This window comes from Astatotilapia calliptera, chromosome 1, assembly GCF_900246225.1.
Source record: "Astatotilapia calliptera chromosome 1, fAstCal1.2, whole genome shotgun sequence".
Lineage (NCBI taxonomy): Eukaryota > Metazoa > Chordata > Actinopteri > Cichliformes > Cichlidae > Astatotilapia > Astatotilapia calliptera.
Window position 1 is genome coordinate 2,169,884 of NC_039302.1, and position 17,037 is coordinate 2,186,920.

Here is a 17,037-nt window from a genome sequence, read left to right on the forward strand (position 1 = left end):
CTAGCATATAAAATCATTTTCACATAATACAACCACATAAAACATTTCTGATGGTCTGATGAGATCAGGTTATTCTTGTTAGTTCATTCCCCGCCTCTTCTGTCCCAGGGATTGAAACTGGCTGAACAAGATTTTGCACATACAGATTCTTTCAGACATCATGGAGGCAGGTGTATTTCTCCTGCTGCTGTTCCCATTGTTGGGGATTGGGTCGACTCTCAGCTTTTATGGAGACAGCATTAGTTTCATGGCTCCAGAGAAGGAAATGGATGGGACATTTAAGGTAATACAACATAAGTATATATGCTGAAACTTTCACTATATTCTTTTAATATTGAGATTTATCATGATAGTGAAAGATGGGCAATATGGATCACAACACAGATTAGTTTACACTCAGTGTAATAATGCATATTTTTAAAGTAGTGGCATTTGCAAAAAGATCCTTTTTAAAAAAAAAAGAAATTAAGTAACCATACAGCCACGTCGCTAGTTCTGAAGAAACCTAATTGGAATGCAAAACACTTGCATACAATCCAAACTCTTGTGATGAAGAAAATAGTTAACACTTTCATGCATGTTGTACAGTAATTTCAAAGCTTTTCAATATTTTTGTGAGTAAAAAACTTCAGAAATCCCAAATGGTGGATAGTAATGAAAATGTGCCATCTCTGTATCTGTTAAAAGAAATATACAAGAAATGTGGGTTCATTTGTCTTTGTTTTCTGTCAGTTCTTGTGTTTGGACACATTCATTTTTGTAGTTAGGGTTCTGTGATGTCACCATGTCTAATTAAACGCAATCTAAGACAGGACAGGAGGAAGACCAACATATAGAGTGTGAAACAGTTAAAAACAGAAGAAATGAGGTTTTACATTTTTGTTTTTAATTAGGAATTTGATTAATTAGTTTATCAAGCATCACAGAGCTGAAAACATGGAGGAAATGCATTTACTTTCCTTCTCCTTTTTGTTTATTAAGAAGTGATAAAACGAGATATCTAAAATCCCCTGACTAAAACCTTTGACTCTGAAATGAAGCAACAGTTTTAAACCTGGTTTTATCTGATGTTTACATTTCTGTTCTGAAAACTACAGAAATCTGGTCCTTTCAAAATACAACTATAGAATAGCTTTCACAGATGTTATAGTTTCTACATTTATAAGCATGCAAGAAACAACAACGACTTGGGGAACAGGGGTTAGGGAGTTGTTGTTATTTATGATTTCAGCCCCACAAAAGTTGGTTTGAAATCATGAAGGAAATTGTTCAAAAACTTGGGGGAAAACTGTATTGACTTGAATATGCAAACAATGCAGATTTTTACAATGTGCACAGAAAATGTATTTTTTTTTTAAACCCTCTAGGTGACCTTTTATCACCGGCAGAATGGCAAAAGTAACTGTCAGGATCAGTCATCTTTCTCATGTGATAGTGGCGTATGTACAGGCTTTAACGAGTCGAGCGTCCTGCAAACAGACCAGGACAGCACAGGCCAAGGCCGCTGGTGCCAGTCTGAAGGACACACAACAGCAACCATCCTGACTAATAATGCCTCCTTGTCTCTGAGGTAAGTCCAGGGCACAATAACACAGCTTATCTGATTTATCGTTTGCTAGTTACTCTGGCGTATCTCACAGACTGAATTGAAGATTGTATTTAACAAGCATGATCTAGTACAACTTAAAAATGAAGAAGTTGAGAAAAGTCAGCCCACTTGCAGTGGGATCCGTAGTAAGTGGACTCGTACTGAGGACTGGCCGATACATTCTGAATTGTTACCCTATTATTTATTCTATAGGCTGATCAGAATTGATCTTTACTTTGAAAAACGATCTCTAATAACAAAGGCTTAAAATGAAAGTACACATCACACCCTGCATTTCCCACAGCACAGTATCTGTCAGTGTTGATTTGAGAAGTGATATTCATCTTCTCATTCCACCACGCTGGCTGACTGCCACGCTTGCTGGGACACTTGAATAGAACACAAGTTTGGCATTTGGAATATTTTTGTTGGTATGACAGCCCAGCCTTTTATGAGAAACGTCTGTGTGTGAACAAATAAAAGAACAAAAAGGGAGTTAACTGTAGGATCAGAATGGTAAAGGGATTAGTATAGTGCCTTTCTATTCTCACACACACACATTTAGATGTTGCTTTTAACGATACTTAAGCACATTTACACTCACTCACACTACGACGAATGCATCGAGGGCAGCTTCGGGTTCAGAATCCTGCCCAAGGACACTCCAACACATGGACAGAAGCAGCTGGGGATCAAGCCACTGACCTTCTGATTGGTAGACGACCTGCTCTGCTACCTGATACACAGCTGCTCCATATCAGCTCCTCATATTTTGGAAACACCAACAAATCACAAATAAATGCAAGTTTGTCTTGTAGTGATATCTTCACCAAAATACTCTCTTATCAAAGATGCATATAAAATCCAGACCAGAGTTTTTTCACTTCTCAGATGGCAGCCATTGTTGGTTCAAGTGACGCGTATAATTACGAGCAATGAAATGTTTCACCTCCTTTTCAGGACCTCTGGCTGCTGCTGGGTGTCTAATGTTGAAGGGAAAACCCAGTGGACAACATATGCTGAGCTGGACCTGGGAACTCGATCTGATACGCACACTGTCAACAGCTGTCCCGTAACAACAACAGTGTCTTCTTTGCGGTACATGCCATTTTTCTTATTTGATTCAACATAAAATCGTGAATCTGGAAATCTTACGTAAACATCACTCGATGATTAGTTGTTAAATTACTGTAATATGTACTAATATGATGCCTGTTCTTGCAGGGTGCCTCAAAACTGTTTTTCGAGGATTCGTATTCTGGCACATGATCCAGATGGAGATGAAGTGAAATGTCGCTTTGCTACACCTGGTCCCACAAACTTCGCTCTAGACGAGGTAATCCAGACCAAACGGGGGCTCTAATGACCTTCAATGTGGTCATCTGATGTAGCAATCATTATAGCATTGTAATCCACTAATTTTAGGCACAGCATTTTGATATATTAATCAAAATGTTGGTTTCATCAGGCCCAAACACATATTTTCTCCTGTTGCATCCATTGTTGCGTATGGATGTGAGAATGATCAAATTCTCGCAAAGAATAAAGTGAATGCCTGAGTGTATATGGCTCGAACTGTGGAAGACCTTTTTAAATGGCCAGTAAGACGAGATGAGTGCTATTATGAAAAACAGACAATTACCATCAAATGTTATGCAGCTGTTAACCCTTCTGGGTGTCAATTAGTGTCTGGTACCAGGACTCTGGCACCAGGACACTGGCAGCAGAGTCTCTGGGTCCTGTTGTATTATCACCGTTTGTTCTTTGTCACAGTGCAAAATGATTTATCTTTCAGTGGTTTTAATGCTTTGATTGATCAGTATGTTCTGCATGTTGACAATATAGTTGATGTAATAGATACAAATTTATAATAAACCCATTAAAAAAATCTAATAATTTAACCAACTATCTCCGTTAAGCTCATCTTGTAATCTCATTACAATCATTTGCATTTGCTTACTTGCAAAGAGAGAGAATGAAATCTTTTTTTTTTAGACTTTAAAAATGTGTAAAAGAAGATTATTGTTATGCTTTAAGCATAAGATCAGCTCTAATAGTATGCCTTTGGATTTATTAGAAGCATGTGTTTATGCACTGATAATCTGAAGGACCTAAGGGGTGAATCACATATAAGTTAGCAGAAGTAGAATAGAACTTGTGCCGACTAGGCAAGTGATAAAAGAAAAGAAACAAAACTGACCAAATACAAAACAGATGACTACTTTGAAGTACTCGAATGATGGTAGGACAAGGGCACACAGGAGATCAGGTGATGCAGCAAACAGGAGTGACTAGTTGGACCAGATGAAACAGAAGAAATGAAACCAAAAGCAAAACGGTGACATAGTAACTATGTTTGGAATCCCGTCTGTTCCAAACTGATGTGTTTAATAAGCTCTGAGAAAACAGCACCTCTGTCATGCCCATTTGTTATTCGTGTCCCTTTAGACTACATGCATACTGACAAGTACAGGTGACATTGAGACTGGAATCCACGTGTTTGAGTTGATGTTAGAGGACTTCTCCACCAACAACATCACTTTGACCTACTCAGATGGAACATCGGTGTTTCGTGAGGCCTCTGGCATGAACTCACCTCCTCTCTGCAAAGTAAAGCTGCAGTTCTCAATTGAGGGTAAGTGATTCATAAAAGTACATGGTCAGTGCGACACAAACATAATACACGTCTCACCCCAAAAATACTGAATATATATAAACACAAGAGGAATATCATAAACAAAGTCATAAATATCACAAAAACTCCACAAGGTCATGTGAAAAAGGTATTTTAAAACATTACCATTAAAACTTTATGTGGTTTGGCGATTATAAAAACCAAAAAAATAATGACTCAATACAATGAGTCCCAGCCTCCCCTCGAATCATCTTTTATTTGTGTTATAAGAGTTTCTCACATGGTGTAACTTGTATATTGTATTCTGATCTTTCAGTTGAAAACAGCAACAAGTCTACCTATCATTTAACCCTGTTTATTAAATGTACTAAATAGTCTAAGAATATAAGAGTATACAGTTTAATATAAAATAGTATAATAGTATAATAAATATTCAAGACAAGTGAAATTTAAGTACAGTATTTGGATACATTTGTTTACTTTAGCTTCCAAAGTTGCTTCTAATGAACCTATCGCTTTAAAACCTGAACCATGAAATAACTGCCAGAAATCTTTAAGTTTTTGATAACGAAGTGTTTGTTGAATCTTTAGACAAAATATATAAAATTTTAATCTCCACATATGTGAGTTTTAATTTGTATCACATTTGCTACATAAGCCATATTTTTGCAATTTAGTGCTTAAAAACGTGTCATGCAATTTAAAGTAGAAGTAAAAAAAACAAATCACGCTGATGATGTAAAAGTCTCAAAAACACGTATCAAATATGACACGCTGGGCTTTAAAGGGTTACATTTAAATAAACAAAGAAATTACCAATTTTTTTTCTTAAGTTACACTTTGTCTCTGAAAAACTCAAATATGTTTCCTTTACGTTGGTGCTGACACAAGCAAGAGTCATTAATATCAGCAAAGCAAGGTTAACTGACTGGATAATTTATGACTTAACTGGCAGCTTGAGGACTGTCTCACGTTTTATTCTGATGTGGTGACTGACCAACCAACTCTAACTCAGAGAGGCCATTGTATGGCTGCACAATACCAGAAACTGTCAAGTCTCATAGAAACAGAACTTACATTCTTTCTGCCTTGTTTGTGTTTTAGTTCTCCTGCCAATACCAAACTGTGAAGCCGGTCATGTGCAGCCCATATTCTTGTACAGAACCCCTTCACACGGTGATATTCTTCATGCCACTGTGGGCCAGACATTCCAGCTTAATGCTGAAGCTGAAGCTCGCCATGCCAGGTGTTTACTTACTGAAATTATTAATTATGGCACTAGCTTTCCCTAAACAAACACCCTGTAATGTTGATATAATACTCAGAGAATTTCTGTGGATTTTGTGTGTGTGTGTGTGTGTGTGTGTGTGTGTGTGTGTGTGTGTGTGTGTGTGTGTGTGTGTGTGTGTGTAATGTTTATTCCTTTCCCTAAAGCATCCACGACTTCCAGGTCAGTGGCCCCCAGAACATGACCAAAGTGTTCAAAGACGATCTGCTCGGAAAAGCAGAAGTCACTCTCAGCTGGACACCACAGCTCAGTGACCTGTACAGATATGTCCCAGTCTGCTTCACTGCAGAGACAAATGACACGTGAGTGCCTTTATATAAAATCAAGCATTTTAAAACAATAAAGATTATTCACAAATGGAAAAAAAAAGGTAGACAGATGCCAATCTTCTCAGGAATGCAGTGGGGCAAAAAAGTATTTAGTCAGCCACCGATTGTGCAAGTTCCCCCACTTAAAATGATGACAGAGGTGAGTAATTTGCACCAGAGGTACACTTCAACTGTGAGAGACAGAATGTGAAAAAAAAATCCATGAATCCACATGGTAGGATTTGTAAAGAATTTATTGGTAAATCAGGGTGGAAAATAAGTATTTGGTCAATAACAAAAATACAACTCAATACTTTGTAACATAACCTTTGTTGGCAATAACAGAGGTCAAACGTTTACTATAGGTCTTTACCAGGTTTGCACACACAGTAGCTGGTATTTTGGCCCATTCCTCCATGCAGATCTTCTCGAGAGCAGTGATGTTTTGGGGCTGTCACCGAGCAACACGGACTTTCAACTCCCGCCACAGATTTTCTATGGGGTTGAGGTCTGGAGACTGGCTAGGCCACTCCAGGACTTTCAAATGCTTCTTACGGAGCCACTCCTTTGTTGCCCGGGCGGTGTGTTTTGGATCATTGTCATGTTGGAAGACCCAGCCTCGTTTCATCTTCAAAGTTCTCACTGATGGAAGGAGGTTTTGGCTCAAAATCTCACGATACATGGCCCCATTCATTCTGTCCTTAACACGGATCAGTCGTCCTGTCCCCTTGGCAGAAAAACAGCCCCATAGCATGATGTTTCCACCCCCATGCTTCACAGTAGGTATGGTGTTCTTGGGATGCAACTCAGTATTCTTCTTCCTCCAAACACGACGAGTTGAGTTTATACCAAAAAGTTCTACTTTGGTTTCATCTGACCACATGACATTCTCCCAATCCTCTGCTGTATCATCCATGTGCTCTCTGGCAAACTTCAGACGGGCCTGGACATGCACTGGCTTCAGCAGCGGAACACGTCTGGCACTGCGGGATGTGATTCCCTGCCGTTGTAGTGTGTTACTGATGGTGACCTTTGTTACTTTGGTCCCAGCTCTCTGCAGGTCATTCACCAGGTCCCCCCGTGTGGTTCTGGGATCTTTGCTCACCGTTCTCATGATCATTTTGACCCCACGGGATGAGATCTTGCGTGGAGCCCCAGATCGAGGGAGATTATCAGTGGTCTTGTATGTCTTCCATTTTCTGATGATTGCTCCCACAGTTGATTTTTTCACACCAAGCTGCTTGCCTATTGTAGATTCACTCTTCCCAGTCTGGTGCAGGTCTACAATACTTTTCCTGGTGTCCTTCGAAAGCTCTTTGGTCTTGGCCATGGCGGAGTTTGGAGTCTGACTGTTTGAGGCTGTGGACAGGTGTCTTTTATACAGATGATGAGTTCAAACAGGTGCCATTCATACAGGTAACGAGTGGGGGACAGAAAAGCTTCTTACAGAAGACGCTACAGGTCTGTGAGAGCCAGAGATTTTCCTTGTTTGAGGTGACCAAATACTTATTTTCCACCCTGATTTACCAATAAATTCTTTACAAATCCTACCATGTGGATTCATGGATTTTTTTTTCACATTCTGTCTCTCACAGTTGAAGTGTACCTCTGGTGCAAATTACTGACCTCTGTCATCATTTTAAGTGGGGGAACTTGCACAATCGGTGGCTGACTAAATACTTTTTTGCCCCACTGTAAATGTCCAAGGAAAATCATCCCAAAGCCAGACAATTCTCAGAGTGAAAAATTATAGCTTGCTTGGAAGGACTGGCAACATAGCTGCAAAGTTGTATGTGAATAAGCCATACAACTTCTGGAGCAGTGTTGTAAATGGTAAATGGTAAATGGCCTGCATTTGTATAGCGCTTTTCTAGTCCATAGGACCCCAAAGCGCTTTACACTACATTCAGTCATTCACCCATCCACACACACACATTCACACACTGGCGATGGCAAGCTACATTGTAGCCACAGCTGCCCTGGGGCGCACTGACAGTTGTTTAGACAGATGACACTAAAGTGGAGATTTGCTGAAACCCAAACACAGCATATTAGCAAAAGTGCCTCAGAACCATCAAGCACAGTGGGGAGAGCTGATGATTGAAGATGGTTTTGTAGCCACAGGACCTGGGCACCTTGCTGTCTTAGTCAACCATGAACTCCTTTGTATGTTAAAGTGTCCCAGAGTCAAATCTGACAATCAAAGCTTGGTGAAAACTGAGTGAAACAACACAATGATCCCAAGCACAGTGACAAAACTACAGCAGAATGGCTGAAAAAGAAAGAATCGTAGCTCGGACCACTACTCCATTGAAGTGCTGTGGTGGGACCTTACGGTTTTTCTTGATTGCTTTGACACACTCACAGCAGGAAAGTCCTTGTCACCACTTTGATGCAGCACATTTCCTCGTACACATTACACATTGTCACACACTGCTGTTGTTTCCACACATATTTTACTACCATGTTGATGCCCTTCTCACTTGAATCTACAACTCATCAAAACAGTCACAACTCTAGATCGATCACTACTTCCCTGAAAGAGTAGTAATCTGGCCATTCTGCTGCTCACTGGATATTTTCTCATTTCAGACCTATAAACCCTAGAGATTGTTGTGCGTTAGCACATCGTACATCAACAATGTCTGAAAACTCACACCGGTCCGTCTGTTATCAGCAGCCATGCCATGTTCAGTCATCCTTCAGCAGACTGTCTTCACCACGTCTACATGTATAAATGCTTTGAGTTCGTGTTGATGTGAAAAGTTGATTAGATATTTGGATCACTATAATGAGCAGTCTTCAAGTCAACATTACATTTAAGCTTGCTCTTTCCATATTTTCACTTAAATATCTTCTTTCTTTTTTTGTCATTAAGCCAATCAGAGATGAGGTGTGTTGTTGTCTTGGTGACCCAAGCATCTACCACACAAGGTTAGTAAACACCTGCTCTCTCTCTTGACAAATGAGCAATGCGTGTAATAACTAAGTGCCATGGCAACAGCACAAACACTGCTGGCCATTTGTTCACTTGTGGTTCTATTTTGCTTCCCATGAAACCTCTTAAAGTGACAGTACTCCCTCTTAAAAAAATACATAAAAACAAAACCTAAACAACTTTTAAAACAGTGTTTTTCTTCTGTTTATGTCCATTACATAAGTAAATGAATTGTTTGTTTGCATTTTCTTATTCAACCTGATTTCCAAAAGATTTGGCATACTGTAAAATAAGATCATTTTGAGTGAATAAAGTTGGGACAGGGCAATATTTACGTCTGTGTAGAATTTCCTCCTTTTTTAACAGTCCCAAAGATCAGTTGTTGGGAGTGTTGTCCCAGTCTTCTCTGATACATGATTCTAACTGCACGACAGACCCAAGTCTCATTTGTTGTGTGTTTCACTTCCTGTTATAACAAATGTATTTAGTTGGTAACTGCAGGCAGGCCAGTTCAGCACACAAACTCTTCTGCTATGAAAGCATTGCCGTTGTAATATATACAGGATGCATCATAACCTCTGTGTTGTTCAAATATATATGACCTTACCTGGAAAACATGTAATCTGTGTGGGAGCGTGTGCTGGTCTAAAACCTGTTTTTAATGTAATATTACCCCGAGGGCTTAGAGATCACAATCTTCCAATATCTCAGCAAGAATCTGAGTTTTCTCCAGATCCTTTTCATCTTTTAATATTATGTACTGTAAATAATAACAAATTTGGCCTGCAGCCTAATTACATTTGGCCCGCGAAGCCATACCAAATTCCTATTAGAGCTGGCCTACTGGTATTATACAGCTAATATATATATTGTTTAGTATTAAGCTTTGCTTGTTACATATTCAGTTTTTCAGCAAAACGTGTTTGAGTCCATAAGAAAAGATTCATTCTTATATCTGGAGGAATAAATATATTTCAATAAATATTAATGTTAGCCCGCGACTTTGTTCCAGTTTTGAATTTTGGCCCACTGTGTATTTGAGTTTGACACCCCTGCTCTAACAGTTTCAAAATAGTCCTCTAGCTATTATTTTTGTTGCCCTGTCTCTACTTTTTGCTGCCATCAAATTCAGTATCAGCTAATATTTGTCCTAAAATAGTAAAGTGGATCAGTTTAAACATGTAACATATTTTCAATGTGATTTTTATTTTTTTTTTGGATTTGCAAATCACTCCCTTTTGTTTTCAGTTTACAGGTTACACAGCACCTAGGCTTTTTTTAAAATTGTAAATCGAGGTTATAAATATACTGAATAAAATGTTTCATTTCTTATATTCTTTTAAATAATGTAATTAAATGCGTTTTACAAGTATAAGGTAAACGTTAAACACAGTTTGATTGAGATGTAAATGCATACATGTTGGATATTTTAGATTTTGGTTTCAGTCCAGTATAATTTAGTGGTTTTCTGCTAGTTCTCTTCACAAACTGACATAAATTAACCCAAAGATATTTCCTGTACAAGTTTGTTTTAGTTTGATTTCAATATTATCTTTGTTATGTTTCAGTTTTATTATCTAATTAATATTGTTATTTTGCAGGTTTTTTCACATTTATTTGTAGCTTTTAATTTCATTATAACATTGACTCTTATAACTAAGTAAAATCACATTTGTTTCTTTGCGGTTTTCTTTTTTCCTTTGTTTTCTTCTTTTATAATAGCTTTTTATTTATTTTTTAATGATTTTGAATATGAATATGTAGTAATCGTATGATAAAATACTTTATTCCTAATAGGTAGCTAATATAGATTGTGCTGTTTACAGGCAAGGCCACTGTTCATTGCTCAGCCAATAAGATGACAGTAGCCCTTGATAAAGCTTCCATGCCTGGCATTGACGAGAACTTTCTCAAGCTGAGTGACCCTTCATGCTCGCTCACCTCCAACAGCACTCACATCATGGGTGCAATGTCCTTCAGCACTTGTGGGACAAAAATTGAGGTTTGGAGAAACATTTACATTTCTTTGTAGATAAAAATGTTTTTTTCATTAATGAACAGCAAAATTTGAGTTTGTAAAATAAGCCAGTTACTGTACGTCGCAACGAGAAGAATATTGCGGCTCGATACACTGAACAGAACAACATCACGACCGTTGTTCATTATCCTCACGGCAACTAATTGCTTTTCCTTTGTTTGTCTTAAATACAGGATAAAGGTGATTATATCATTTTCAAGAATGCGATCAACTCCTTTGAGCTGGCTAACGAGGTTATAACTCGAAGGAAGACAGTTAAAATCGGTTTCTCATGCCAGTTTCCCAAAGCCATCAGCATCTCCAATTACTACAATCTCCACAACGCTGACTACATTTTCACCGAGTCCAACTTCGGAAGCTTTGGCTACACTTTTGAAATTTTCCACAACAGCAGCTTTACAAACAGAGTGGAGGCTAGTGCCTATCCAGTACAAGTCAAGCTGCTGGAGACTATTTTTATGGGCATCCAAGCTAGTTCAGAATTACCAAACGTGATGTTGTTTGTTGAGTCATGCAAAGCCACTCCTGATAACAACCCTGAAAACAGCCTCTCGTACTACATCATCAGGAATGGGTAAGTGCTGATGCAAAAAAAGTGCTGTAAAATTTAAAAAATGCTTAAAATTCCTTACAACTAAATTGTCGATAATATTTTCACAGGAGTGTATTTTAGCTACATTAAATAGCAATACTAATTACTACAACTTACAACTATTAAATGTCATCTTCCATTTACATTGCTTCATACGATTGACCTAAACCTTCTTTCAGGTGTGTAGAAGACGAGACAGTAACAATTTACCCATCTAATAAAACTGCATTCAACTTCGGACTTCAAGCCTTTAAATTTACTGGAAACTATGACCAGGTAACTTTAGATAGCACCAAATACAAACCTCTAACCTATACAAAAATATTACTCACACAGTTATATACTGAAGAGTATATGCATAACAAAGAAAATCCTGATATCACTGCTTTCCTGCTGTTTTGTATCCAATTTCCAAGTGTGAAAAAGCTTGAAAAATTATTTTGGTACAGAATCAGCAACATTTTTAAACTTTGACTAATAACTATATACAGATATAACAAAGTTACCACTGACAAGTGAAGTGAACAACACTGGTATCACTTCATGCCATCTGTTCGTAAGGAGGAGACATTTGGGAGCAAATGAACATTTTGCCTTCAAGTGTAAGGATTTGAGCGAGTTAGAGAAGGGCCAAATTGTGATGGCTAGAACATTTCCAAAATTGCAGTAATTATCGGGTTATTGGTTTGATTAAACAGACAAAAGTCAAAAGTGCATGGCAGTTTGTTGAGTATTGGGGATCTGATCAGTCAGGGTGCCCATGCTAAACCCCATCCATCACTGAAAGTGCCAAGAATGGGCACGGAGCAATGGAAGAAGGTGGCCTGGACTGATGGCCGGGTGCCTGTGCGTCACCTACCTGGGGAACACCTGGCACCAGGATGCAGTATGGGAAGAAGGCAAGGCAGAGGCAGTGTGATGCGACAGACAATATTATGCTCGGAAACCTCGGGTTCAGTGAGACTGATTAGACAGTTGGATGAGTGATGAAAACTTTCCGTACAGGTCAGTTCTGCTTTGGCAGCGAAAGGGGGACCAAGACAGTATTAGGGAGGTGGTCATAATATTACGCCTGATCAGTGTACATGTAGTTTTTAAGTTGTGGCAACTACCTGGAAGCATTTCAAGATGGGTAACTGGTGGTTAGACAAGTGCTTGTTATTCCAAAGCCTTTACTCTTCCACATTACAGGTGTACATCACGTGCTCTGTAATCCTGTGTGAGCCTGAGAGTCCCTTTTCCAGATGTGCCCAGGGATGTCTGAAGGATCCATCACGCAGACGTAGGCGAGGCCTGAGCGGGGAGACGGGTAGACACTACATTACCCAGGGCCCTCTGCAGTTTGTTGGGCAGCCTTTTCCTGATACAGCAGAGAACAGTCAGGATGTTCTGATGGAAAGGAGCGGCACGCTTCCAGAAGGTTAATCCAAAATGTATCAATCTACCTGTTTGATTGCCTCTCTGCCTCCTTACTTGCTTGCCAGCTTGTCCAACTATCCATGTATTGATGTCTTTCAGTGAGTCCTCCACCAGCTTCTCCAGGCACAAAATCAAGTGAGGAAGGTTGGGAAATGAGGAAGATCTTCAGCTCCAACATCTCCACCGCAGTCTTTGCCAGCGCCTTCTTAGTGTCAGTGGTGCTGTTGGGCATTATGGCTCGTTACTACAGGAAGAACGGAAGAGCAGAAGACCGCAAAGTTCTCATAGCTTCAGAATGGGAGAACTAAACCCAGTATTTACTCACAATTGTGTTTGTCTCACTTTCACATGATCACTTTCTTCAAAGTCTGTCTTAAAACAAAATTGCATCAAAAGCTGCTAAACAACCCTTAAAAACATCTTTTCATCTGAAGAGATGGCAGACACCAGTCCTGCCAAAATACTCTCAAATACCGATAGCTATTATGAAGCTTTGAAGTTGTAAGTAGTCAAATATTTAAGTATCTTCTACTGTTATTCTTTATGTGATCTTTGATGGGATAATAACATGAATGGGTAAAAACGAATTTAGCAGATGCTCGTTTGATTTGAACTGCACTGTTAATATTTTTTGTGTGTGGACAGGTAGTAGAGTCAGAATTCATTTTGGATGAAGGCTTCACTAGGCGGCAGCAGCAGAGCCTTTCTACAATTGGTCCATGACGGCGGGACTTTAAGACAGACTTGCTTAATTATCTCTTTTTTTAAGGTGATTAGTCTATATGTGGTGTCGTGGTCGTCTAGTCCTCTAGACAAAATGATTAGTTCTGATAGGGGTTGCATGTTAACATATCTAATACCTGTGCACTCACCAAAAAGCACAGGCTTTAAAGTAATGTCAAGAACAATTTATGACAATTCACGACCTTCAGTTCAAAGCTCGTCTCAAAAGATTAGTTAGAACTTCAAAGCAACATTGTATTCAAAACTGGTTTTGCCAGATTTTTTCATGCCATTATAGCATCAACTTTCTGGAACTGTTCCGCTTTCTGATTCTCAACAAAAGCTGCCGGCTTCTCGGCCAGAAAGTGTCTTTTAGCAACTAGTTTATGTACTTTATAGGAGCTTTGTTCTGGGGTTTTTTCTTTTGCTTTTACAAAACATTATTGTTTAAGAAAAGATAGTGGTTTAGGCTAATATTTTGTTTAAAATACTAAGAGCTAAAAGCCTGCATGTTGAAAAATTCCCCTAACACTCCACTAGATTTGGTTCTCTTTAATTTAGACATACGTTTTCATAACTTTAAACAAAGAGTGAGATTAGCTGCAGATTCTGTGTTAGTGGCGGCGAGATTGGGGATTGTTTTGGCGTACATAAAAGAAATGGCCATCCTTCAAAGACAACACATTAATGTCTGTAATGTCTGAAAGTGTAATAATATGTAATTCTGTCATTTAATGGGATTTATTGGCAATAAATGGAATGCACTAGATTTAAATTCTACTTGAAATTGAAATCACATAATAAACACAATACTGGGTGTGTATGCATGTGGATTGTTATGTGCTTTCATTTATTTTATATAAAATCTGTTATTAAGTGGGCTTGTTTATTTGGACATGAATGAAAATCCAAGCCAAAGTAAGATTGATGATCTGGACAGATTCTTAGAACATGGCCTTGGCAGCATCTGACCAATCACAGAGGGGCCTTTCATAAGTCATATGACTCTTATTTCACAGAAAGTTTTCAGAATTATCCCAATTATACCACATACGTCAGAAATCTTATGATGTGGTGATTTAAAAAAATCCCAAGATCATAAAAATATACCAATAAACAGCAATTTCTTCAGTTAATATGGTGATTTACATATTTTAATTCCAGTTAATATTTTTATCACTGGGTACGCTCTCAGTGAAACACACATTTGTTCTTCGATCAAATAATGAACATTTAGAATCACATATATTATTAATACTAAAAATAGAATTACATTAAACTAATGCTGCTCAATAATTATCAAAAACTTCAATCCCCGCAGTTCAGGCACCTACAAGCGATTCCTGAGGAAGTGTTTTAACAAGGAAAATGACACAATGGGTCAAACGGTACTTCATTAACACCAATTTGTTTTTTTGTTTGTTTCTTTTAAAGTTTATGATATATCTGTAAAGAAAACATCCAGCTCTCAAGTTGTCAGTTAATCAGCTATAGTGACTGATCTGGCCTGGAGGTCATTTTGCTTAGCTTTCCCTGTAACACACCAACGCCCACTACAGCAAAACATTCAGGCCTGACCAAACCTCAAAATATCCTTTAACAATAGTACATTTACGGCACATGGCTTAGAGGAATGTCTTGAATTGACCCCATTCATTGAGCAAGATAAAGGCCTACCACACCAGGTGCACGGCCTTTTGTTAACTAAGCAACTCCCACACTTACACTCTCTGTTCTCAGCACTGCAGTTTCCTAGGGACCTGAAAATCCCCATGTAACACACAAACAAACGTCATGTTATGCATTTCGATTTAGCTTTTTTATTAAGAGTAATGTTTAATGTACCCGGCGGCTGCTGGCTGGGCCTGCGGGCTCGTCACTGCATCCCCTGTGGCTTCTGCTCCGTGGCTGCTGACCTCATGTCTGGGGCTCTCCTCAGCTTTTTCCAGGAAGGTGGCGCGGTTGCCTCTCCGGTGGTCCTCCTTGGGCTTTCGCACATTGGGGGGCCTGTGGGTGTCCGGGCCTGGGTCTCCTCCATGTCTGCTTCATGCTCTGAGGGGACCCCCCCCCCCTAGCAGATTGTTAGAAGGATAAACCTTTTGAACTCAAGCGTGCTCACACACACAGGTGTGCACACGGTTGCTCACAGACAAACTAGATCTTCCTTAGCTGCTACCTTAAAGCATATCGTGCGCTGTCGGTCTTGTGTGCTGCTCAATAACATTCAATATTTAGTACTGACTGTTACTTACACTGTCTAGGTCATTGCTTTGATCTCTGTATTGTGTTGTTCTCTTGTTGCTTGTTTTCGTTTTTCTTCTTTTAACCGGTGATCCAACGGATTTCCTCAGTGTCTTCTGTCACTGTCCCCCTCCCTTCCCTCTGTTTTTCTTTCTCTCTTTCTGTCTAATTGTCTGTCCAATTTGTAATAACTTAAAATAAAATAAAATAAATAAACAATAATAATACATATCGATCAAGTGGACCAATATGGCATTGCTATATTTTCGCCACTTGAAAAAATACATCCGTTGGGCATCTTTCCTGACCTTTAGCAATTCAGAATCGTTGTCTGAAGTACCAAACGGGACAGGCCAAAATAGAAAAAAGAAAAGAAAGTAGTGTTTAAGTTGTTATGTTATATTTTGTAATTTAATTTTACAAAACTGATGAGTGTTGTAGGAACAAGACAGAAATTGTCACCTAACAGGGTGTGTGACAAAGTGGAGGAGCAGTTGCAATGCTCTCCATTTGTCCCATATGTGTTTACCTTTTTTTTTTTTTTGCACACTGTACACATTATTCTGTTTCTATGTATTTGCTGTGATTTGCGGTTTGTCGGGTGACATTGCTTCACTCACTATCCCCGGTTTGTTTGTGTAAGCGTTCTGTTGCCGGCAAAGCAAACATTCTGCAAATTAAGACAAATACTCAGTTATGTTTCTTTATATTTTATTATGTTACAGATTAAGTCATTTCTTCATACTTACTTTGTTTCTCTTTTCAGTTTTCATGAGGGTCAGGTGTGGGGAAACGCCTGCCTGGTATTTCCTCATTTTAAAGTGCTGCTGATGTCACATATGACATCAGCAGGTCTAACCAAGGTGAGGGGTTTCTTTTTCCACAGAGATGCTTCCTTTTGTTTGTGTTAAGGTTTAAAGGGATTTGTTGAATGTTTTTCCTTTCGTTAATACTGCCATTTAGTTGTGTAAATGTGCATGTTAGAAGTGTGTAGAGGTTTTGTGTTTTTAGATAATCTGTGCAGAGTTTTAGATCCCTCAGTTTGAGTGAGTGGTACTGGCTGGGCAATTGGAGGGAAATTGAAGGCCCTATTTAAAGCCAGTCTCTACCAGATGCAGCAGAGAGGAGTGCTGCGCAGCGCAGCGCAGCGCAGCGCAGCCCAGCCCAGCCCAGCCCAGCCCAGCCCAGCCCAGCCCAGCCCAGCCCAGCCCAGCCCAGCCCAGCCCAGCCCAGCCCAGCCCAGCCCAGCGCAGCGCAGCGCAGCGCA

The 17,037-nt window shown here is 39.2% G+C and overlaps 1 protein-coding gene across 1 annotated transcript; it reads left to right on the forward strand.

The window, feature by feature from the left end:
* Positions 1-146: 146 nt before the first annotated feature.
* LOC113035847 (deleted in malignant brain tumors 1 protein-like) lies at positions 147-14,356 on the forward strand. Its single transcript, XM_026191663.1, has 13 exons — positions 147-283; positions 1,368-1,570; positions 2,549-2,686; positions 2,813-2,924; positions 4,037-4,223; positions 5,328-5,469; positions 5,658-5,813; positions 8,698-8,753; positions 10,584-10,759; positions 10,969-11,369; positions 11,567-11,663; positions 12,579-12,807; positions 12,906-14,356. Exons 1-13 carry the CDS (start codon positions 161-163, stop codon positions 13,112-13,114), a joined length of 2,229 nt encoding a protein of 742 aa, XP_026047448.1. The 5' UTR covers positions 147-160; the 3' UTR covers positions 13,115-14,356.
* The last annotated feature ends 2,681 nt before the right edge of the window (positions 14,357-17,037 follow it).